The 24119-nt window shown below is 41.6% G+C and overlaps 1 protein-coding gene across 3 annotated transcripts in view; it reads left to right on the top strand.

Annotated features, from left to right (window-relative positions):
- col11a1a (collagen, type XI, alpha 1a) overlaps positions 1–24119 on the top strand; it is a 120953-nt gene that overhangs the window by 4117 nt on the left and 92717 nt on the right. For all 3 annotated transcript variants that reach the window (XM_053618935.1, XM_053619726.1, XM_053620139.1), the window contains exons 2-5: positions 4600–4764; positions 5858–6071; positions 9736–9898; positions 19555–19680. In XM_053618935.1, coding sequence (XP_053474910.1) covers positions 4600–4764; positions 5858–6071; positions 9736–9898; positions 19555–19680 — 668 coding nt within the window. The remainder of the gene's footprint in view (positions 1–4599; positions 4765–5857; positions 6072–9735; positions 9899–19554; positions 19681–24119) is intronic.

Genomic DNA, 24119 nt, shown 5'->3' on the forward strand with positions numbered 1-24119 from the left:
CACACACACCTTAACTCTGAGGAACAGAGGTATCGGACCGCCCTACTCCTCGTCGCTCAGGTTGAACCATTAAGTTTCTATAATGTGTATCTTTTACCTGGGAAGGTGCATGTGTCCGTGTGTCCATGTGTCCATGTGTCCATGTGTCCAGTTATGTGCCTTAAAGGTATAAAGATACATACGAAAGATGTAGCACTCCAGCGACAAGGTTTGAAGGCTTCTGCGAGAACATCGGGGCTTGTGAACACAGTCGAGAGGCTATCACTCTTTACCTACGCTATAGCTTATATCAAGCGCATTTTTAGAGTAATCAAGTCGTCATTACACTTTGAGCAGGTACAGCAGGTGTGTGTGCCAGGTTTTAGTAACATCTCCAACCTAGCTACATCCAAAGCCACACAATAGACCTGAAACTAGCCCCCCCCCCCAAAAAAAAACAACTTTCTCATCTTCTTCTCAGCCTTCGCGTGGGGAAACAAGGTCACCATGGAGCACACACATTTCTGATGTACAGATATCCACTCCGTAACCTCTCTTTCGCTCTCCCAGTCTTTACAGTATGTCTTAAATGGTTCTGTACATCACAGACACGCTGTCTGCACTTACACGTTATATTAGCTTGTGGAAATTTATGACATTTAATTCAGATTATTTGCTATAAAACAAGATCTTAGTGGCCTTGGAGTATTTTGGAACTAGCTCAATCTGTGAGTAAGGGATTCCTGCCCTAATGGACCTCTGTTAGTGCTGGTTGCAGTTCCTGTTTTTCACCACTAGGTGCAATAAATATTGAACTGCAAGCAAACCGATGGAACTGTCAGCTTATTTCTGTCAAATAGCAACATTTTTTAAATCATCGCACACTCGAAAGATAACGGATTCACTTTATGAATATTAATGTATTGAATGACTGATATATTGTCACGGTAACGGTACTCTCAAGCGTCCACATTCGGTACCGTTAGTAGTGTGTATCTTTTACCTAGAACGGTGCATGTAGTTTTCCTTTAAAGCTATACGCTGAAAGGTAATTATTGACTAATTATGGACCATAAATCATTTTCAAAGATACACTATATTCACATTTTCAGGTGAAAGCTACAGATTAAAGGTAGATAAGATAAGTGACAAGGGAAAGCACAGTTTTAGTGTCTCTTTTCCTGAAAGGTTTTCAGACAAGAAAAACTGAATGTTTACAGAAAAAAAAAAAAACCATGGAGCTGCAGTTGTAACGTAACATAAAAGTGTGTTATGACTTGCGGAGATTGATTATCACTCATGAGAGCTTAAAAATGTGGAAATATGACATCACCATGCATTTACGAACATTGAATAAAAATGACGGAGCTGGATAAGCAAAATGTTTAGCGGTTGTTTAGTTTTGCCGAAATCTCTTGGTCTAAATGAGCAGAGCTCACAGATCCTCTCAATACTTTGTTCGTGTCTTGTTAGTGAAGAGAAACATCATGGGTCCTAGTGTGTGTCGTTAAAATATCAGGTATCGCAATATGATATCCCCCCCCCCAGCCGAGTAGTGTTGGCACTAGTCTGAATTTTCTAAATGACCGTGTGTGTTATAATAGTGTAGTCCTTGAGACGGTATGACACAGAACCCTACAGCTCGGTCCGAGGGAACTGTGAATCACACACGGTGGAAACCTCGTCTCGCCGCCTGCTGATGTTCCTCAAGGCTCCTTTATTCTGCACGGTGTTTGTTGGAGTTTATATGACTGCATGTCTGGCTGCTGGAGATGCATCGAGGCTGAGGGCGATCACTCACTCCACACTGGCGTGCATTTTTTGGGTCTGATGAAAGGAGGATGGAGGTGAAAGGTCTTAGTGGTGTTTCCAGGCTTTTATTAGCCTCTGGCCTTTAACCTGGCTCTCAGCTCAGATTGTCAAAGCAAAAGGAGGCGACGGCATTTTCCTGAGCTGAGAAGCTCGAGGTTAAAAAGTCCTAGAGCTGTTCTTTGAGTGTACTGGTCAGGTATAGATGCGGTCAGATTGAGTAGTGGTTTTTAGGGGTGTGTATCTCCGTGTGAGATAATATGATGCACATCCTAACATCTCATCCGTCAAGATTAGATTTAAAATTAGCAACGAAATGAAGTAAATTCTAGTTTTGAGCTAATATGTAGTTTGATGGGGAAATCAAGTAGGCCACACCCCCTACTCAACAAAATGACTTGTATATATGAAATGTATTTCTTCTTCCTCATTGGCATCATCTTCCATCAGACTGTGTGTCAGTGTTTGTCAGCTGTGGAGATACCAGTGCTGGAAGAAGAGCTTTTGTGATAGAGTTTTTATTTACAGGAATATCAGCCCACAGTAATGGAAAAGGAAATTAGGAAATTAAGACATTTTTTAAAATCAAAGCAGAGAGAAAGGAAGTGAGAGAGAGAGAGAGAGAGGGAGAGAGAGAGAGAGAGAATGAGAGAGAGAGAGAACAAGAGAGAGAGAGAGAACGAGAGAGAGAGCGAACAAGAGAGAGAGAGAGAACAAGAGAGAGAACGAGAGAGAGAGAGAGAACGAGAGAGAGAGTGAGAGACAGAGAACGAGAGAGAGAGAACGAGGGAGAGAGTGAGAGAGAGAGAGAGAGAGAACGAGAGAGAGAGAGAGAGAGAACGAGAGAGAAAGAGAGAGAGAACAAGAGAGAGAGAGGGAGAGAGAGAGGGAGAGAGAACGAGAGAGACAGAACGAGAGAGAGAGAGAACGAGAGAGTGAGTGAGAGAGAGAGAGAGAGAGAGAGAGAACGAGAGAGAGAGTGAGAGAGAGAGAGTGAGAGAGAACGAGAGAGAGAGTGAGAGAGAGAGAGAGAGAGAACAAGAGAGTGAGTGAGAGAGAGAGAGAGAGAGAGAGAACGAGAGAGTGAGTGAGAGAGAGAGAGAGAGAGAGAGAGAACGAGAGAGAGAGTGAGAGAGAGAGAGAGAGAGAGAGAGAGAACGAGAGAGAGAGAGAACGAGAGACTTTGAGAGAGAGAGAGAGAGAGAGAGAGAACGAGAGAGAGAACGAGAGAGTGAGAGAGAGAGAATTAGTGAGAGAGAGAGGGAGGGAGAGAGAGAGAGGGAGGGAGGGAGAGAGAGAGAGAGAGAACGAGAGAGTGAGTGAGAGAGAGAGAGAGAACGAGAGAGAGAGAGTGAGAGAGAGAGCGAGAGGATGCCTGAGGCTGAACTAGCCTGAATGCTGAAAATCCTTTGCTACCATAGCTTTGGCATGTTACTGAAGATCAGGTAAAGCGTTATACAGTAGATCTGAAAGCATCGTAAAGTTGGGATCATCTCAGCTGGTAGAGAGCGTGTTCAATATGATGCACCACTAAATGATCATCTTAGTGTCCAGAGAGCTTTCTGGAAACTCGGCTCTTATCTATATTGTAACACAGATGTTACGGATATTGCGGAATTATTACGCGTATTCACCAGATCGGTTCAGTTCAGCTTTCTCTCCAGCTGAGGCCATGATGCCTGTCTGGCTTTGATACAGATGTTTCCTGTCACATGACACAGTGCACATATTTGAAGTCTTTTACCCATGCGAAGTGGAACAAGGCCACACTTTGTATATGACTTTCAGTATAGCACATTACACCAGTCTCCCTGTTCATTTATCTGCTGAGTGCAGCACTGTCGCGTTAGATCCTTGAAGTCTTCCTCACAAAATCTGTTGGCTGTTCCAAGGTCATGATTAAAACTCAGAGGTGACCTTCAACGTCCTGAGACTCTGGTACAGCTTACAGCTATTAGACACAGCATTTACATTTACTTTCATGAAAACGAGTAGAAAAATGATAGTTACATTTGAGGTTAATGAGCTAGTCTTGCTAGAGAACCTGGCTAGTTTTAATTAATTAATTAACTAATTAATCAATCAATGAATTAATTAATTTGGCCAGCTTTCTCTTTCAGGAAGAGGCAGTTTGATTGAGATGACGGAACACCCAATGTTTTTAATCCAGTGGCTATAGTATCTTGTTCTTCAAATCTCACTGTGGCACTGCTATCGAAGGTTTTTGTTTGTAAACAGATACACGGAAGTGTGGAGAGCCAGGCAGGTTGCAGCTTTCAACATCCTGAAGGTTCTGGCCAGAAAAGTGTACGAAAGAAGATATCAGGCGATTTGTATTGTAGCGCGTTGTGTCGTATCATCTCGTCGCATATCATACCGTGTGAATAAGAGAACAGAAAATCGAACAGCCCCTCCATAAAGTTTGGTCATGTGTTAAAAGTGCCACTTACCCCCAAAATGTGTCACATAACAGAGATAACAGAAGTGAATAGGCAAATTTTCAACCAACGGATTGATGGATAAATGCTTGATTTTCACCTCCACGACCCTTTAAAACGAACTTGTTCTGGCTCCCAACAGTCTCTCTCAAAGATCACAGCCTCTCTGTCACCCGGGACCTTCACTGAGCTATTTCCCAAGCCTACAATCCCGTGCTTTTTTAGAAGATTGGAATCTAAACTGTGATGTTAGTGGTCGAGTGTCTCTGCTCATGCTTTCATGTTAGGATATTTTACATCATCGTCACAGCTTTGTTGAGTTGAAAACTGGCTGACGAACCACTTTTTCGTCTTTCTCTCGGTCTTTTTACAGTCGAAACGGTGGATGTGCTGAAAGTATTAGAGTTCCCCAACACCCCCGAAGGAGTGGAGAAGGCCTCGGGCTTCTGTGTGAACAGGAAATCGTCCCAGCCTGACACAGCCTACAGAGTGGGGAAAGGGGCTCAGATCAGCGCTCCCACCAGGCAGCTCTTCCCAGGTAAACGTCCATCACACACTTTTAATTAAAGGGGCAGTTTACACAATGTCCACTTTAATTCAAATGCAGTCGATCAGCCGAGACATGCCTGGTGATTGAAGCCTGCTTCCACTATGGATTACTATGGATTACTATGGATTACAATGGATTACAATGGACCCTTTTTTTAAAATTGATTTTTGATAAAGTTTATTTTTTGTCACGCTTATAAATGAAATTTGTTGTATTTCCCAAAATTTAAATAAATGATTATAAATGAAATAAGTGTGTTAAAGCTTTGTTAAAGGTTTCAAAGCTGTGTTTAGGAAAGTCACATGCTGGTTATGCTGTAGCGCTATGTTTTCCTGATTTTTTTTCCCACGAGAACTTGGATGATCAGATCTTTTACTTTTCAGCTAGTCTGGATAATACCGAAGGTCATGTTCAAGGTCATTTAGGTACTGTATCTATCTGCCAGAAATCTTACCACTATGCAATTGTAGTTTATTGTAGGCTTTTGTGGGCAGAAATAGATTTTTTTCCCCTTCCATGAGCAGGAATGTTAACGGTTCAAACACTGCCTCTCCACCACAGTTCAGCCACGATGACAGACATTAGGAAACGTCCTGTCAAGATGATCCCTGGTGAGGTTTTTAAAAAGACGGCAGCGTGTAACGTTCATGTGCTGCCATGCGTCAGTGCGTGTTGTCCATCTTATAGAAGTAAATGGTGATAAAAGTGTCCTAGTGAACAAACGTGACCTCAGAAATGTCACATCCAGCTTTTGAGTTACACCATGTTTGATTTAAAAACTCAATTTGCAAAGCTGATTAAAAGCTGGAAAACCAGATGTGTTGACAGCTGGATTTTTTGGATCCTACCGCAGATGTTCTAGCTCTGCTACTGTAAGTAAATGAATGTGATGCGTCTGCATGTGACGTGGTGCAGCTGGGTTTTGTTTAGCTCGATGCTTCTTTGCTAGCATGCTGTAGCGTTACGGTGCTGAGAAATGTTGTGCTTTTACCTGAAAGTGAAGATTGGCTTTCTGATTGATTATATTATTGATTATAGAAAGGCACAGGATCTAACTCCTCTTCAATTCTTTCTACCACAGCTGGAGTGTTCCCTGAAGACTTCTCCATCTTGGCCACCCTCAAACCCAAAGCTGGTCTCCAGTCCTTCCTGCTGTCCATCTACAACGAGCGAGGCGTCCAGCAGCTCGGCTTGGAGGTCGGACGTTCTCCCGTCTTCCTTTACGAAGACCAGACAGGCAACCCTGCGCCCGAGGAGTACCCTCTGTTCCGCACCCTCAACCTGGCTGATGGAAAGTAAGTGCAAACATCGCGGTCATTGACGTAGCTGTATCTTAGGAGACTGTTAGTGTAGCTCCTTTTGCAGTGCTAGCTTAGCTGTGTCTCTTTCTATAGAGTGTGTTCCAATAGTTGAGCTGTAACTCTGAGTCTCTTTCAAAGCCAGTGTTAGTTTAGCTGTGACTTATAAGGCTATGTTGATAGGAAGAATTAGCTTTGCTGTGCTAATAAGGCTCAGCTGTGTCTTATAAACTCTACCCACAGTCGGTGTTAGTTTAGCTGTTTTTTTTTTTACAATGCTGTTTCCACAGCCAGTGTTAGCTTAGCTGTGACTCTCTGTTGATAGGTAATGTTTAGCCGTACATCTAAGGCTCTTCTCAAAGATGATATTAGCTTAGCATTATTATGATGCTTGTTCCAAAGGCGGTATTAATTTATCTTTGTCATCTAAAGCTCTTTAAACACACCATTTAGCTGTGTACGTTCCAGCTTTTCCCAGCTACGTCTTATGAAGCTTTGAGCATACGCAGCGTTAGCTTAACTGCGTCTTTGTGGTTCTTTCCATACTGCTGTAATGACAGACTTCTCAGCCCTGCCTTTTCTATTTCGGGCTTTCTAAAGTTGTAATCAGAAATCACTGCCTGCATTTTTGCAAGCTTCCTTTGAATAACCACAATGCATATGATAAATGCTTAGCACGCTCACAGCAAAATTCAGATCTGTAGTTTTCCCAGAAGATGCTACACTAGACCTCACTCTTTCTAGTTTCTATATATATATCCAAGAGGAGCTCTTTAGAATAAAAGAGACCAGCCGGGACTCCGTGAGTGACCTGACCGTAAACAGACACCCCTGCCTGTGCAGGGTTACTGCAGAGCAAAGGAAAAATGACATGACGGGGTGGCCGATGGGGTGTGTTAAACATGACGTTTCAACCCCTGTGATCATCTCATCCAATAAAGCTTCATATTCCAAATTCCTCGCTCTGGGTAGACAGAACTGCAGCACTTCTGAACAGCGGGACATGACCAAACACACGGGCTGTCCTGAAATCTGGAGCTCATTAATTTCGCTCTAAAGTGTAAACAGACTTTGGCATTGCTTTTATGTAGTTGACCGCGCAAGACAATAGCTGAAGTGCCAGAAGTGGTGTCAGATAGCTCCTGATGGATGACTGCGGTAAAGTGGCTAACATAACCTTTTTTTTCCCTCTCAGCGTCACCCAGAATGATCAGATATATCTAATCTTTTCTATCTTTTAAACTCGGTTAGCTAGTGTAAGAGATAGCTGACTAGTACAACTATCTGGTTAGCTGGCAAGGTGGAGATCAGAATACTACCTGCCAGGTTGTGTAATGTTATGTACTGTATATTTTGGCCAACAAATATGGCTCTAACATGCCGTTAGTGAAGGCAGGACTTAAGTACTTAAACTTAATGTAGTGTTTATTATGGGCTATCTGAGAATTGTAGTCAAAGTTTGCAGCAGGGGACTTCACAACTAGGATGATCCACGATTATCACAAACCAAGAGCCAAGAAAGTGGAACAGATTTAGCAACACTTAACAACTACACGATAAGGCTTCCTGAAGAGACAAAGAAACAGCAGAGTGTACATAAACAAACTAATCGATGAGCTAACATGTAGCAGGTGAACACATTAGGGTAATCAATCAATGTCAGAACAGGGAAGGAGACAGGTGTCTTTACAGACTGGAGACCAGAAAGTGGAAGGGTTAAGATTAAGGAAGATAACTGATAGAAGTTCTCCTTCAATACGTACTTAACAAGTGTATCTTTTTCGGTAATGGTAATGGATAAGATGCTTTTATTTAAAAACAAACAAACAAACAAAATGTGTCTAGGTTACTTCCTCCTCCCCAAGACCTGATGTTTACAGTTACCTTCACGGCATTTAGCAGACGGTCTTATCCAGAGTGACTTACATTTATCTCATTTATTCACCTGAGAAGCTGAGGGTTAAGGGCCTTGCTCAAGGGCCCAAAAGTGGCAGGTTGGTGGTGCTGGGATTTGAACTCACGACTTTCTGATCGTATTTTCATGTCCATTTTCCTGACTTCTGCTGTCCCACTGAGTCAGGGACACTCTGTTGTTGAAGACCTACCGGAGGTTTGCTGAACTCCAGTGCTAGTGTAGCATATCAGGATAGTGAAAAAGACTAAAATAGCATGTACACTGTTCATTTATGTTGTTTTTTTTTTTTTTTTAATGTTTCAGTGTCTAGAAATAGGCTATATATAGGCGGAACCGCCTACTGAAAGCATATTATTCAGTAAACTGCTAGGAAAGGTGTGTCATCTCTAAGGAAACAAAGATCTTCTGGTGGAACAAGAAGAAAAAACAGTTTCAGGATCGTGTAATTGTCATCCAGAATTGAAACCAATGACCCAGTAGACACGGCTAAGAGTAGATGTAAGGTCGCCGTGATCAAATGTAAGCAAATGGAAGTAGGGAGAAACATCATAAAGTTCGGTCCATGTCCCGACGTTACTCTGCATCTGCTCGCTAAAGTGTTTGCCTCTTATTATAAAGAGTTTTCGTTTACAGAGTTACGCACTTGTTTATGAGGCTTATTTGTGATTAACTGCTTTATTTAAACCTACTCAAGTTAGTTTAAGAATCTGTGTGTTTCCTTGGCATGATTTTCTTTCACAGTTTGGACATTGAGGTCATAGGAACAGCATACTCTATGGTTTTAGATCAAATGATAAACTTTTGTCTGAATTCTTCAGGACCTGGATTGGGAATTCTGGCACGCTTGTAAGATTTAATCAAGATCCCAATAATCCATGTTCTGACTGCCCACTTCTTTGTCTCACATCTCCAGCATACTTTCCACAATGTTCATGCTGTCTGTTATGCTGACTAACCATTTGGTTTGGAGTTTAATGAGACTAATCCGTGTTGAAGGTGGAATGTGCTCAAGCCTGGAATGTGGAGTGGTCAAGGTTTAAGAGTTAGAGGACTCACATTTACCCTTCATTAGCTTGCTGTCCAGTGACCTCCCCATCTTGGTCCTGGAGCACCATCCAGTAGTGCAAAGTTTTTGGATTTAAATTGTAGTCTTGTTTTGGAAGCATAAAGAATGTTTAGTGCCATGGTTCTCAGAGGTGAGTACATCCAGGAGATCTCTAAGTGGATCACTTGTTTTAAAACATGGATTTTATTAAAACAAACATGCCGGAAAAATATATGCAACAGTCAGTATGCTTTAGTCATAGAGTCTCCAGGAATCCCACAGTGTACTGAAACAGGTAGCATCCAAACAAGTACCGAGGATGTCGATAATGGAGTGGGCCGCTTGGAGATGAAGTACAGCCCCTATACTGGTTTGGTTTGGGATACAGCCACAGTCGACAGATACTGAAGCAGAATTTATGTGGTTCATTTAACAAGAAGTATACTTTTAGACTGGTCCACTTTCGATGGTTCCTTATTCCCAATACATCAAATTCTCCAATGTAGAATATTATCATGAAGGGGCTGAACACAGAATCAGTGCTTCCCCTGCTCTAAATGAGCTTTTTATTTACCTGATGACTTGATCCAGGTGTGTTCAAGTAGGAAATACTGAAAATTGGCATCGTATGACATAGTTCAGGTCTGAGGCTGGTAAACAGCACTTTGTCCTCATACATGGCTTCTATTTATGTTTTCCAGGTGGCATCGTGTGGCCATCAGTGTGGAGAAGAAGACTGTGACCATCATTGTGGACTGCAAGAAGAAGATTACTAAGCCCTTGAAAAGAAGTGACCATGCCAACCTCGACACCAATGGCATCACTGTGTTTGGCAGCAGGCTTCTGGATGAGGAGGTCTTCGAGGTAAACCCACTGAGTCTAGCCTAAAGTCTACTCTGAATAGCAGATGACTTTGAGTATTGGTTTAAAAAATATAGATTCAAGTGATGGAATACTCGCTTATCAAAAATGTACCCTCAAAGGTACCTCAGAGATCCTAGGGGTTCATGTACCTTAATGAGGTTCTTTAAAATATGTTCCTCTTAATAAAGATAAGCGTGGCACATGGAGTAGGGGGTAGTGTTGGCACCTCACACTTTGGATTACTGTCTGCAGAGTTTCAGGCTATCCCAGTGCTTGTATAGATCTCTTCCAGGTTCTCGGGTTTCCTGCCATCACCGAAATACATGTCAGTAGGTGGATTAGCAACCCTAAATTGCCCATATGTGTAGCTGAGTGTGCAAATGGTGTCCCATCTAGGTTGTATTAATGCCAAGAGTTCCTAGGAAAGGCTCCAGATCCTAAGCCCTGACCAGTTTCTGAAGATTAATGAGCACTATAACTCAAGGTAGCCTTGAGGGTACCACCATTTTTAGCATGTGTTTAACAGTGAAGAAGAGCTTGAAGTGGACAGAAAGGCAGAAGTGAATGTTCTTGATGCCTCTTGTTCAGGTGTTGTTTGCAGTTTTGGCAGATTATGAGAGATGAGTGGCCTTTTCTACCCAAGGCCTTTTCTGGCCATGTTGTGCTTTAGAACCCTTTTGTCTCAAGGGTGTTGAGTCTTTAAGCAGTGTTTCAGTGGTTAAGTTGTTGTGCTGTTGATTTGTGGTTCAAGTCTGAATAGAGGAGCTACTTCTGGACCCTTTAGCAAAACCTACAATGTCTCACACCCCAACTTCCGTGCAAGGGAGTGTATTCGATGATAAGCGGTTTGTACTGTATCCAAGTGCATATTTACAACGGCAATAAAGATGTCAGTATTCCATGGGTAGTTGAGACATGAAGGGTGGACCAACTAAAGAACCACTTCCTCAGAAGAACCGAACAACTTGTTTATAAGCATGTAATAATGGAGTATGTTTCTGTAGAATAGGATGTGACCTGGGTTGTCAGCTATACAGTTAGATATGTGTTTTATCACCTGCTTAGAAGGTGTTATCAGGGGCAATTAAAATAGCTACCTGGAATCAGAATCAGAACGAGGGACTGCTGCCAGGACCGTTCCAGGTTTGGAAGCAGGGACAGGATGATGATGTAATACATTACATTTATTGTTGTTGGCTAGCAACACTCATTTTAGCTTAGTCACTGGATTGTTTGCGATGGACAAAGGTATGTTTATTCAAAAACGGGCTAGTTAGTGTACTGTCTGAATGATTAATTGACTTATCGGTGCCCTTTAATGGTTTGATATGTTTTTTGAAGGATTGTGGTCGCAAAACACAACACAGACCTCAGGTCTCAGATCACCTTGAGCCACTCGAGGCCAGAGGAGACCCTCTGTTCTCTCAACCTCTTATAGATCAATATAGAGACAGATTCATCCCAAATAAAGTGGGAACGCACAAGCCTTTTTGGGATTCATATTCAGGGATCGGGATGAACCTTTGAGAACCACCATCCGGTACAGTACCAACTCAGAACAAGCAACTGTTAACGCTTGAAGCGTTTCAGTAAGTTTCAATAAAACGTGGTAGTTTCCAGCGTATATCCAGAAATGCAAGAAATGTTAATATTTCAGTTCAGACCATTAAATAAGAACTAAATACAGGAACTGAAGGTCTCAGAGCACAGAATTAGAGGAACTTCTGACAACCCTCACTGTTCTTCAGCCTTCAAGGGTTCGTAGCTTCCAAACACGGTTTCACTTGAAGGTTCTCACAGAGAGCCAACTAAAGAACCATCACATGGTAGGATCGATCCAAGGAATTCACAGTAGCCAATCGTTAGAGTTAACGACTTTACAGAATTATGACTTAGCATAAAATCTGGAGGGATGTACTCAGAGCAGTGTATAAAATGCTGATGCTGCTTTTTTTTTTTGTCCTTTTGGGTTGAAGGCCTTAGTTTTGACTTTCTGACAGATTTATTAAAGCTTTGCAGGAATATTTTTTGTGTAGAACTGGCTCGCCACGTGGACTGCAGGTGCTATAAACGTTGGAAAAGAAAAGCAGTTAAAACTTAAATTGGATAAATTCCGGTGTTTTGCCGCGCTTTACAATAAACATTACTTACTCTGCCCTGTTTTTAGCGTAAATTATGACCTCTATAAAAGATAAAAATGTCAACGCCAATTCTCTTCTTGTTCACTGCTTCTAGGAATTTGGTGTTTGGCTAAAAAGAGCTTGCGTGTATTTGTGTGTGTTGGCTGGGAGCGCTGGGACGATTCTCAATTAGCGTTCTCCCAGAAAACATCTGTGGCGCTTTTAAGGAAGAGAAAATAAAAACAGTCTGACGTCTACACTCACTTGTGATTACAGTTGGGAGGGGAGAAAAACTTCAAAGGAACTTAGCTTTAATTAATAGCAATCACGTGAATTTTCATTTATGATGGCTCTTTGCTAAAGTATAGTTTGTACGTAGCGTTTAAGGGCGAAAGCTGTTGCTGCAGTCTTTGTACTTCACAACGTTGAAGTGGTGGCAAATCCTCTTAACGTAAGGAACACTTAAAAACGCTGGAGTTGTGTTATTGCTAGATTTCTTTACAGTTCTCCTGGATGTCAGAGAGCGGAGTGTGTGGGGGAAAACACCCGTTCAGTTTAAAGGGTGGTACACAATGGCTGCTTGTCACGTGGGTTTGAAATGTGTTGCGCTTGTGTGAGGAGAATGGTCACTCAGACCCGGGGGTCAGCATTTGTCCGTGAAGCGAAAAGTTTGTTTAAGGCGATGGGGGTGGTGAAAATGTGAAGTAGGGGGTGGGGGGGGGGGTTGATGGCTGCCTTTTGACTGGAGTCTTGATTTCTCTAACCAGCGATTCATTTGTCCTTGTTCTTGGTGGTGTTTTTTTGGTTTCGATCTTGTTTTCTTGGCGAATGTATCCTGAGATAAAACTCGAATTCTTGCTGTTTTACACAGACGGCGGTTCTGCTCCTGAAATTACTGACAGATCTTGTCAGTGGGATCCCAAAGCCTGGTGGGATGTGTGCTTGATCCGCATGCCAAAGAAAGGAGTGGCTACCCGAAAAAAATGTCATCTTTTTCTTTTTTTTTTTTCCATAGGGAAGTATAGTATAGCCCTGTAGTACATTCTTGCCTCTTCAGCGTTTCAGTCGTATGTACAGTCAAACTCCAGTCTTAATCTTTCAATTCATTGGCAGTCTTTCAACATTTTGTACAAAACCCGGAGTTATATCCAAAAACGAATTCTTCTTCTACTACTCGGAGTAGCGTTAAACATTCCAAAAGCCTTTATTAACATCAGGAAATAAAATGAAATGTTCTTAAATGTAATATTACTATTTGTTTGAGTCGTATTCCTTGTTATAATGTCAATTGCATATTGTACGGTAAATTGTTCAGAGCAGAAAAGTTGATAAATCTGACCTTAAGGGTTCAGTTGACTAATCTAGACATTTTATTTTGACTAAAGGGGCATAAAGTTCAACTTCAACAAAAATGTATCAATAACCAGTTAAACCAGTTTGTATAGCTTTTAAAAAAAAATTATTTTAATTTTTTTTTAAATTAAACGATATAAACATCCTAACAGCACAAATAGTCAGTTAATGTTACACATTTAACATACAAATAGGGGATTTTTTTTTCATGCTGTTTTATCACACTGTTAATGTTCTTACAGTGCTAGTGTCTTCTGTCAACAATCGGTTGAAATTGAAATGGTTTCGAATTTCCGCTTTTTTTTAAAAAAAAAAACAAAGTCCAACCAAACCATGAAAGCCAAACGAGATCTCAACAAGCGCGTCCTTGCTGACAGATGAAAGTTCCTCGAAAAACGGCACCGTGAAAGTGATTCACTGACTCTAATAGATTCACTGACTTTTTCTTTTGCTTGCCTCTTAAACCAACACATATTTGGAGTCCTGAGGCAGATTGGGTGTCGGTCGAGGTCTAGGAAACACAGCGCTCTCTGTTCAGCGCCAGAGAACAGGGGCACCGTCTGTCCTTTCTTCTCCAGCGCCTCTGAAGTGCATGCTGGGAAATACGGAGGAAATACCTGGTCAGCGTTCTGAAGCATTTTCGCCCCTCCTCGAAATCTAAACACGTAGGCCTTGTGCCCCTGGTTGAAGTATGCAGTGTGCTATATTTTACCTGCACCTCTCCACCCTTGGCCTCCCAAAAAAAGAACGGGCGGCCAAAATAGATCATAATTTGAGCATTATACACCGAGGCGCTGAATATACCTCAAAGACAGGAAGGATGAATGATGGGCTTTCATCGCACTTCCATATACCTGTCCCTGTGCAGTCCGAGCCATGAGACCCGACTATTCATCTGAGGCTCACACTGCCTGTCGGGCACACTGATTTCATCCACCATTACCCTCTTACACACACTCACACACACAGCTCCAATGCCATGCCCTTAACTTAGCCTGCTCCAGCTCAGTGCCTTTTCCTCCTGCAGAAACCGGAGGGTCATGAGTTCAGGACCCCTCGCCGAGAGGAAGGATTACACCGAGTTCAGAAACAGGAAGAGAAGCTTAAGGCGGCTGCTTTCCGCAATTCCAACGTCTCGAAACAACAAACGAATTTAATATTAAGAATGACAATTTCATCTTCCAAAGCGCTTTTTACGTTAAAAAAAATTTAGACAAAGAATAAAACAATAACGGTGCAAATTAGTATTAAATAATTCCATTCAAAGCCAAATGAGGTCTTGATCAATGGCAAAAGATGTTTGTACAACAGCTAATAAATAACAAACAACATGAATCGTTCTTAATTACAGTCTAGACATATCGAGTGAAAAACTAGTTCTCAGCACATACTGGTGTATGTACAGTCCGATCGCAATAACTCACCGCTCGTTATCCGATCTGAAGCCGATCGATCGCGGTTCACGTTAGTGCGTTAAGTAAGTTTCATGAACACCAGGTAGGTTTCTTGTGTAAATGCTCCTGCGAACGATTTTTTCCATTTATGCGTAGCTAGTTTGATAAACGAGGCTCATTATCTGTGTCTGGCTAGCAGCTTTATTTTGACTCGACACATTATGCTGAGTTATACGAGGACTTAGCGCTGCACTGTTGTCTATTTTAAAAGCCACTGAGCTTTTTATTAAGTAAAGATTAGCGCTCCGCCGCTGGAAAGATTTATGCTCGAACGTTACTTCAAGCAATCTGCTCTTTCCCGCCGATCTTAATCACTCGGACGGTTCTTACCATGCTCCTCCCCCTCTCAGTCTCCTCCTTTCCCTCGTTCTTATACATTTCACCACTCCCGTTCGTTAAAGACTGAGTTCATGGGTCTTGGATTCAGGCCGAGTCTGGACTTGTAGCTCTCTGCACCTCTGTCTAAAACATTTTAACCCCTAAAGAGTCCAGATTAAATTTCAGACCACAATCAAGCCCTGAATACTTCATGACATCATCACCATCATCATCACCATCATCATCATCATCATCACCATCATCATCATCATCACCATCATCATCATCATCATCATCATCATCACCATCATCATCATCATCATCCATGCAACCAGACAGAGTTCATCCTGTTTTTCTAAACCCTCTGATTCACTGGTAATTAAAAATGCGCCTGTGGTTTTGGAATGCTGTGGTTTGACCTGCCAGAAATGAAGGGATCTAAATCATCTCTTTAATAAAAAAAAAAACAAAAAAAAAAAACAAAACAAAAACAAACCGATGCAGTGCAGTGGATAGCAAGCAGAATGATCTGACTGTTGTCAGCGATCGTGCGATGAACTGAGTCGTGCTAACATTCCAGGTCTTTAAATAGCAGAGTTTCATTCGCCGTATAGTAACGGTATTGTAGTGTAGAGTGTGTGTAAGGTGTGTACAGCAGGGACAGTCGACTCCGCGTGGCCCGGGGCAGCGGCGTATCAAACATCGCCGCTCCTTTTGACAGAGATTGATGCCTCGAGGCCGTTGTCCTTAGAGAGATCTGTAATTACAGGGTTTAACGTCGTGTGAATCAAGAAAAGAAAACAAGTGAATCTGATGGAACGAAAAACACTACAGCGCTGTTTGTTCTCTCTGTATTTGATGGTTCATGTTTGTGCAGAAAACATCACACTGACTTCCTGTTTCAGAAAGAAGCCCTTTCATAGAGACTTTAAAGAATCAAACTAGAGCTAATATTGCTAATTCCTGATCCAAATTAGTGCTAGCATTGCTACTTTTGATATTAAACTCATGGTAGCATTGCTAATAAAAGTCACAGTGATTGCTAATCAGATGAAAGCTAACCACGTCGAACCTAAAGATACCAACGAATGAATCTAATATCAACATTGCTGAAGAGTGAATCGGATTCATAGTAACACCGCTAACTGATAAATCAAAGCTAATGCTAGCATGGCTAATCGGTGAACTATCCGGTTTAAACTTTGACTTCTGTTTACTGGAATGAACATCAAAGATTTATTAAGTATTCAGCAGCTGTTTATCTCCAGACGCTTGCACTTCAGGAACAGTTTACGTAGCAGAGCTGAAGCATCTCAGGTATTCCCTCTTGACATGTGCTCTGTTCTCCACATGACCTTTGACCTGGATCTTGCCACAGCCTTAAATATCCCGCTAAAGCCTGGGATATGCGGGCTGATTGCCTTCAAGCGTGCCACATTTAAACGTTAAATCTTCTTTGAGGAGCCTCTATAAACTTGGCCCAGATGTTCATGAAAACTAGCGGCTTTTAGCATGTTTTATTTCTGGTCCTTGTCTCTTTCACCTCGACGTCTCCAACGTAATGGCTCACAAAATTTCAATTAGTGTGCTTTTAAGAAACGCTCTTAGAAACTGTTCTTAAATGTTCATACTCTTCATTATTAATGCTAGAGGATTTTTAAACATATTTCTTTAATATTTCTATTCTATAAATGTCCACATTAATAAATTAGATTATGACATTATAGTTAGACAGCTAACATCATTTAACCTGACTCAGAGACACGCCCCCCAGTGTTACTCTGAGACACTCCCACTTGTCCAACTCATAGACACACTCACCTGTCTCAGTCAGAGGCCCGCCCATCTGCCCTAATCATACAAATGCCCACCTATCTCACTTCTACAGTGAGACATGCCCACAGACAGATCCACCAGTCTCACTAAGAGACTTGTCTCACTCACCACTTGTCTCACTCACAGACATGCCCACCAGTCGTCAGTCTACTAGCAGACCCTCCTTTTGAGCAATTGTGAAGACTTCTCACTCTTGTATTGTATTTTCATGGATCAAATTTCCATCACAGACATTCACCGAGTTCTTTCTGTGACTTTCATTTTTTTCACACTGGCATACTTTTCATTTTTGGAACAAGTCTGATGGGCTCGAACATGTGTAAGTGATTTACGAGCAGTGAGCGGCGCGGCGTGTGGAAGCGATGCTCCTGTGATTGTGTTCGGGGGGTTGGGTGTGTTCCTGATGGGGACATTTTAAGGCCGGCGAGGTCATTCAGAGTTTTTCTCTGTATTCAGGGCAGTCAGACTCACCACACTGTTAAAATAAACTCAGCAGGGTGATGCTGGAGCGTGAGCAGAAAATCTGCAGTGGGTGTGTGCACAAACACATGACCTCGATCTGCATTTACTCAGCACGGAGACTCAGAAAGGAGTAGTGTGGCTGAAGATGAAATGTACTTAATGTTAACCCAAACATATGGATATGTTTATGAGGGCATATGTATGAAGTATCATTAGTACCCTTAGTTTTGCGCTAAAGATGCTAACAAGTAAGGGACGCTTATAGCTTGGTTGTGCCTGGCTAGTCTTGGATAAGCTGGACCTTAATTGGAACCGCATAGTCCGGACTAAGCCTTACTGGTCTTGGTTGAGTGCTGGATAGGCTTGGGTAGGATGTTCTGGATCTGTTAAGGACTGGCTAGTCCTGCCTAGGTCTTGTTGGTTTGGTGAGGTCTTGGGACATGCTTGGCTTGGCTAGGTCTGGCTAGTTCAGTATCGCATAAATTGCAATGCCTAAGTCATCACACTCTTACCTCCAGCAGCTTGGTTGGGTGGTTCTTGTGCTTTCTGTTATCTATTAAAAAAAATGAATGAAAGGTTGTAGCAGAGCTAAGAATAGTTCTGGTGGCCATCTTGAAGGTGTGAAAGAAAAAGATGTGCGAGAGGATGAGAAAGAAGGTGACTGAGGGCAAGAGACTCAGAGAGACAGAAGAAAAGAGTGTGGTGTACCATATATACCAGCGGTGAAGAAAGGAGCAGGCCAAGACATGCCCTGAGTCCTGTGTGTGTGTGTGTGTGTGTGTGTGTTTTACTTAAACACACTAAATGTTTGCAGCTATTACAGCACCATCCCCAAGAGTACTCACAAGACACGCTGTTAACCCTTGTTTGGTCCTGTTAAGTTCTTGCAAAACATAGGATTGTGCTAAGAGGCGCTAGCTAAACATTAGTTGGTCAGTCAGAACTGAGGTTGAATTCTGAGTGAAATTTAGTATTTTTAAAGAGGAGCGACTGTTTCTGCAGACGGTTTTCCGCAGAAATCCTGTCATGTTAGCTCATGTTAGTGCCGTGAAATTAGCCCTGAAACATTTATGGAGATCCTTTCAGAAATCCTGTCAGATTAGCCAGTATTATCTATCTAGCTAGCGTTGTTTGGATTACAAACATTTCTAAATTTGACTTCCTCTTATAAATCCTCTCAGGTTAGCTCCTGCTATTTCGCTAGTGCTAGCAATGGAAATGAATAACAATATATGAATATGACTTAGGAATCCTCTCATAAAATCCTGTCAGGTTAGCTATTGTTAGCGAGGTAGTGTTATAAGCGCAGATTATGAATATTTAGGAATATGATTTAGGACTCCTCTCAAAGATGCTGTCAAGTTAGTTGATTGTATCTGGCTAGCGAACATTAGCGTAACAATTAAGATAATTTGTGAAGGGATTCATGAATCCTGTCAGGTTAAGTTTAAGTGTAGCTAGCTAACATGAGCTGTGCAGATTATAAACATTTATGAATATGAATTTGTTTATAAATCCTTAGTTAGCTAGTGTTATGACTGCAGTCTCTAAACATTTGCTAATGTAACTTTGGAATCCTCTCATAAATCTTGTCTGGTTAGCTCATGTTAGCTAGCTAGCCTTAGAATTGCAGATTATAAGCATGTATGAATATAATTTAGGAATGTGTAATATATGTGTAAATCCTGTCAGATTAGCCAGTATTAGCAAGCTAGCTAACAAAATCTGTGGAAATATGTCCGCATATGTGAGTAGCATTGATTTCTTTACCCAGATATGCACAGTGCTGTTTGTGTGTGTGTGTGTGTGTGTGTGTGTATCACACCTAGTTATCATCAGAGCAGGTGTTCCTCAGTCCTGATGGAACATGTTTAATTTCAGCCCCTATAAACCGTAGAGCAGTAATTTACCGAGTCTCGTTTTCCATGTGCGTCTGACGGAAATGTGTAATATTGCTCGAACGCATGCTTATCAAACATGATTTACGGTGTTGCGGACCGTCATCTTGTCCCCGCGGTATCTTTATGGGATTCCTTCCTATTACAGAGTTTGTATCGCATGTCATTAAACGTAAGGAATTAAACACCCGTCTTTCTCCCTCTGTCCCTCGCAGGGTGATCTCCAGCAGCTGCTGATCGTTGCTGACCCGAAAGCGGCGTTTGATTACTGTGAACACTACATGCCCGACTGTGACACGCCTCATAAAGACACACTGCAAGCTCAGGAACCGGAAGAAGAGGTCAGTATCGACATAGCCTAAATGACCTTCAGGAACACGGATTAATGAAAGATTACAAATAAAACGAGCAGTATTACCTTACAGGGGTGCGCTAATATACTGATATTGTCACTGTGATGAGAAAATCTTTATTTTACTGTTATATCGTTAAGAGCTAATGGGAATGTAGAAATACTGTTTCTCTGAATGTTACATTAAAAAAAAAAAATTCCCTTATCTTAAAAATCTTGTAAAATGACAACATGTGGCGTAATTTTTTTTAATGATGTAATTAATTATGCTTATACCACAGGCACAGAAAATGTCCAATTGGCTGGGACGTCTTGTGGAATGTCTCAATCAGCTCTCAAGTTCAGTAGTCAGGGCACTGATTGGGGAGTCGGCCATTTTAAGGGCTGTGTCAATCTGAAAATACTTCCAGTGCACTGGAACATTCGATCCCTAAAAAAATCCCATAATGCACCGGAAAAAAACTAGGAAGCATCGATGCTTACTACGTTCCCTTACTGGGAATGACATCATGTTTTCTGAAGCGTCTCCGCTCGAAAAAAATGGCTCTCTCGACAAACTCTCTTGTTGTAGCTCTCGAATGATTACTTACGTCAGCATCACTTTATTTGTCGTTCCATATCCGGTTTGTTTGAGTCTAACGACTTTTACGTATTTACTGATTTTCTTTTTTTTTAAATCCACTGCCTTGCCTATGATCCTGCTTGATATATTATGACAGAAATACGTATGATTAAGCTAACACATTTATATGACACCACACCAGGATATTTTTTGGTGAGGTTTTACAACGCGAGTACGTAGTCATGTCGCTGGAAATCCGCTGTCCCAGTATGTAGTCAGACCGGTTCCTTGCCAGTGCCCCAACTAATATACATGATCTACTGATTCACCAGGCACTGAACTGGGGAGCTGGTTGAGACGTATCCTTGGTTAAACGTTCAGTCACAAGCCTAAATCAGCGCTCGTTATGCTGGGTAACCATGACAACGATCATCAAGTAGCTGTGGTATAAGCAAGATAAACATGCCAGTGTCAGGAAACTCCATCTTCCTGGTATTAGTATGCTTTGGGTGTATTATTTCGCTTATACCACAGCTACTTTGATTGTTGTCATGGTTACCCAGGAACAGCGCATACATTTAGACCTTTGCATAAAGTTTTCAATGCATACCTGTTGGCCAATCAGTAACTCTCTATGGCTGTGGTATTAGCATAGATAAAAGAATCATTAAAAAGCCATTTCCAGATGCCGCATGTTGTCATACTATAAGATGTCAGGGGTAACATCGAGAGCAGACAATGTTCAAGCAGTTTTACATGGCATTGTATGTATTATATGGTGTTTTATAAAGAAATGCAAACTTTACACAAGGTATCAAACATATAGTATTGATTTCTACAATTATTAATATTGGGTTTTTACCAAAGTACCACAATTTCATTTAAAAACTGCCGGTTTACAAGTTTCTCCTTAGACGCATGAGCCTTCTGCTTAAGAATGAACACATCTCCTGTGTGGTCATGTAGAGTCATGTTCTTGTATGGCTCAGGTGTTTTTTTTCCCCTTTGAGATGATGTACTGCGCAATATACTGGAACGCAAAGAGGGAGCTCCTCTGTTGATGAACTGCTGAAGATATTCTGGCAGCGAGGGCAGTGTTTCTCATGGTTTTATTCTGCGAATGCATTCTGCAGATTCTCATCTACTGTATATTCATATCCGGGGAAGACGTTTCAGCACGTGCCGTATAAACGCAGCCAACAGCAGCTGCAATTACGGTGTTTTATTGTGCCGAGTGTGAAAACGTCAGTTTGCTTAGTCATGAATTTAAACTCGGTGTTCAAGGTTTATTATATTGAATACCGCCATCTGTAGGGTTGTAAGAATTTAAGTTCAATGTTTATTCAAGGACTAGATATTAACATGCAACGGTAACTTGACGTGAAGCATGTGGCTGGTCTCTGTTGAGTCTTGAGATCTTAAATCAGTTTTGCATTGTAAAATCTGTACAGTATGAGCAGTATGTGCTCTTGTGGTACTTGTATGGATCCGGAATGTACAGTTGCATCTTCCGTGATGTTCCAGCAACGTCCTGTTGTGACGGGACCAGAACCACATGCAAGTGTTAAGCTGTCAGCAGATGCAGATGTTGATTTGATTTCTGATTCTGATGCTGAAACAGCAATAAGCATCATCCATCCATCCTTAGTGGATTGCTAGTGTGAGACATGTTATTATACCGTGATGACTTGATTGGAATTAGCTGGTATTGATTGGTTTATCCGGGCCTTGCTTGGTTTATCTGGGTCTTGTTAGACCTGACCCAGCCTTGCTGTGTTTGGCTGAGACTGTGTAGCCTTTTCTAAGCTTGGCTGGTCTTGGATGGGTCTTGGCTAGAATTGACTAGGTCTTTCCTTGCTTGGTTGAGTTGTCCTAGACTTGACAGGGCTTTGTTGTGCTTGGATGGGTCTTTTAGATGTGATAAGACTCTACTGGGCATAACCGGGTCTGGCTATCCATGGATAGACCAAATCTTATCTTGGGCCTTGCTAGGATGTGATAGGACTGGCCAATGACTAGGTCTTGCAGATTGGGGGTTTGGTTGTGCCTGGCTAGTCTTGGATAAGTTGAACCTTAGTCGGAACTGCATATTCTTGACTAAGCCTTGCTTGTCTTGGTTAGGACTGCCTAATCTTGACTAAGCCTTGCTGCACTTGGTTGAGTTCTGGATAGTCTTGGGTAGTACTTGCTGGGTTTGCCTAGGTCTTGTTGGTCTAGTGAGGTCTTAGGACCTGCTGGGCTTGGCCAGGTCTGGTAGACTTGGATAGTCTTTGCTAATTTTGTGTGGACTGTGCAGTCTTGACCATGACTTGTTGATCTTGGCTGGGTTTGGCTGGGATCTGGTAGACCTAGATAATGTGTAGGACTTTCTGCTTTTGGCTAGTCTTGTTCTGGATAATGACAAGGCCATGCTGCTGTTGGATCTTGTTTGGGCTTTGCCTTTGGACTTTGTAGACCTGGATAATATTTATGTCTTGCTGGTTATGGACTTATTTGTGCCAGGCTAGCATTGCCTAACCCTTATTGGAATTGGCTGGACCAGGCTAGTCTTTGCTAGCCCATGCTGGGCTGGTTTAGGTCTGGACAATATTGACTAAGCCTGGCTAGGCTATTTTGGACCTTGAGCTTGCCAAAACATGACCAAGATGAATCCAGCCAGTGCAAAGAAGCCAGTTTGAACAGTTTTAAAAGTGCATGATGGATTAAGGACGTCAGGCTCTAAATTGTGTTCATCTGTACCGTCACTGCTGTCGCTACAACTTCCTGTGCTGGGATGGAAGAGTGACAATGGGTCAGAACTAATAAATACAACTCACATCTAACAGCTTCACTTTTTTTGGATAGAGAAAACTAATGGAGTCTGTCCTTTTCAGGCATAGTACATATGTTCAACCCTACATTCATTCATTATTGTATATCATAATGAATGAATGAATGCGTATTTTATGTAATTCCTGTATGCATTTGTATAAACCAGCCTTTGAATGACCTACTGATTCAATCCAAACTATAATAGACTCTCTTTTTACAGTTTACACACTCTCACACTGTACAAAGCTCATTTTCCATAACGCATTAAAGCTATACATTGCATATACAGGTCCCTGTGATCTCACTCCTTTTGGAAGTGATGTTTCTCGTCTAGAAATATCCAGGGCCTTTTTAGAAAGCTTTAAACAGACATCTGTGCTCTTTTCTACTTTAATTATCAGCTTAATTACCATCAGTCCAACCAGCCTGATTCTCTCTCTCTCTCTCTCTCTCTCTCTCTCTCTCTCTCTCTCTCTCTCAGAATCAGGTGACAAATGCTGCAAAAGTCCAAACATTTATAATGTGTAGTTGTTGTTTGTTTGGTTTTTTTGGGAGTAGAAGTGGGCGATATGACAAAAAATAATAAATCTCGATTCTCACAGACATTTCTCCGATACACAGTATGTATCGTGATGCAATAAAAAAAATAGATCAGGTTTGACAATACCTGCATTGTATTTGTATTAAATTTTTTATATGTAAGTAAATAGCATTTTTATTTATAACAAACAAACAAACAAATATTGAACACTGAAAAGTACATTTTAGCATTTTAAAGATAAAGTATGAAAAAAAAAAGTTTAATATCAAATCGGCTGCTTTCAGTCATTTTGTAATACATTGTTTTTTTTTTAATTTATAAACCGAGATCCATGATATCTCAGAAAAACATATTGTGCATAATTGATCACAATATTGATATTCAGTGGTCCTATCGCCCAGCTCTACTCTGAAACAGAAGTTTTTGAAGAAAGCATTATCTCATCGCGTGGGAGTAAAGTGTTCAGTGGGATGCTTTGACACTGCTGGACCACAGATGCACTCAGATGATGCTT

This window comes from Ictalurus furcatus, chromosome 1 (assembly GCF_023375685.1).
Source record: "Ictalurus furcatus strain D&B chromosome 1, Billie_1.0, whole genome shotgun sequence".
Classification (NCBI taxonomy): domain Eukaryota; kingdom Metazoa; phylum Chordata; class Actinopteri; order Siluriformes; family Ictaluridae; genus Ictalurus; species Ictalurus furcatus.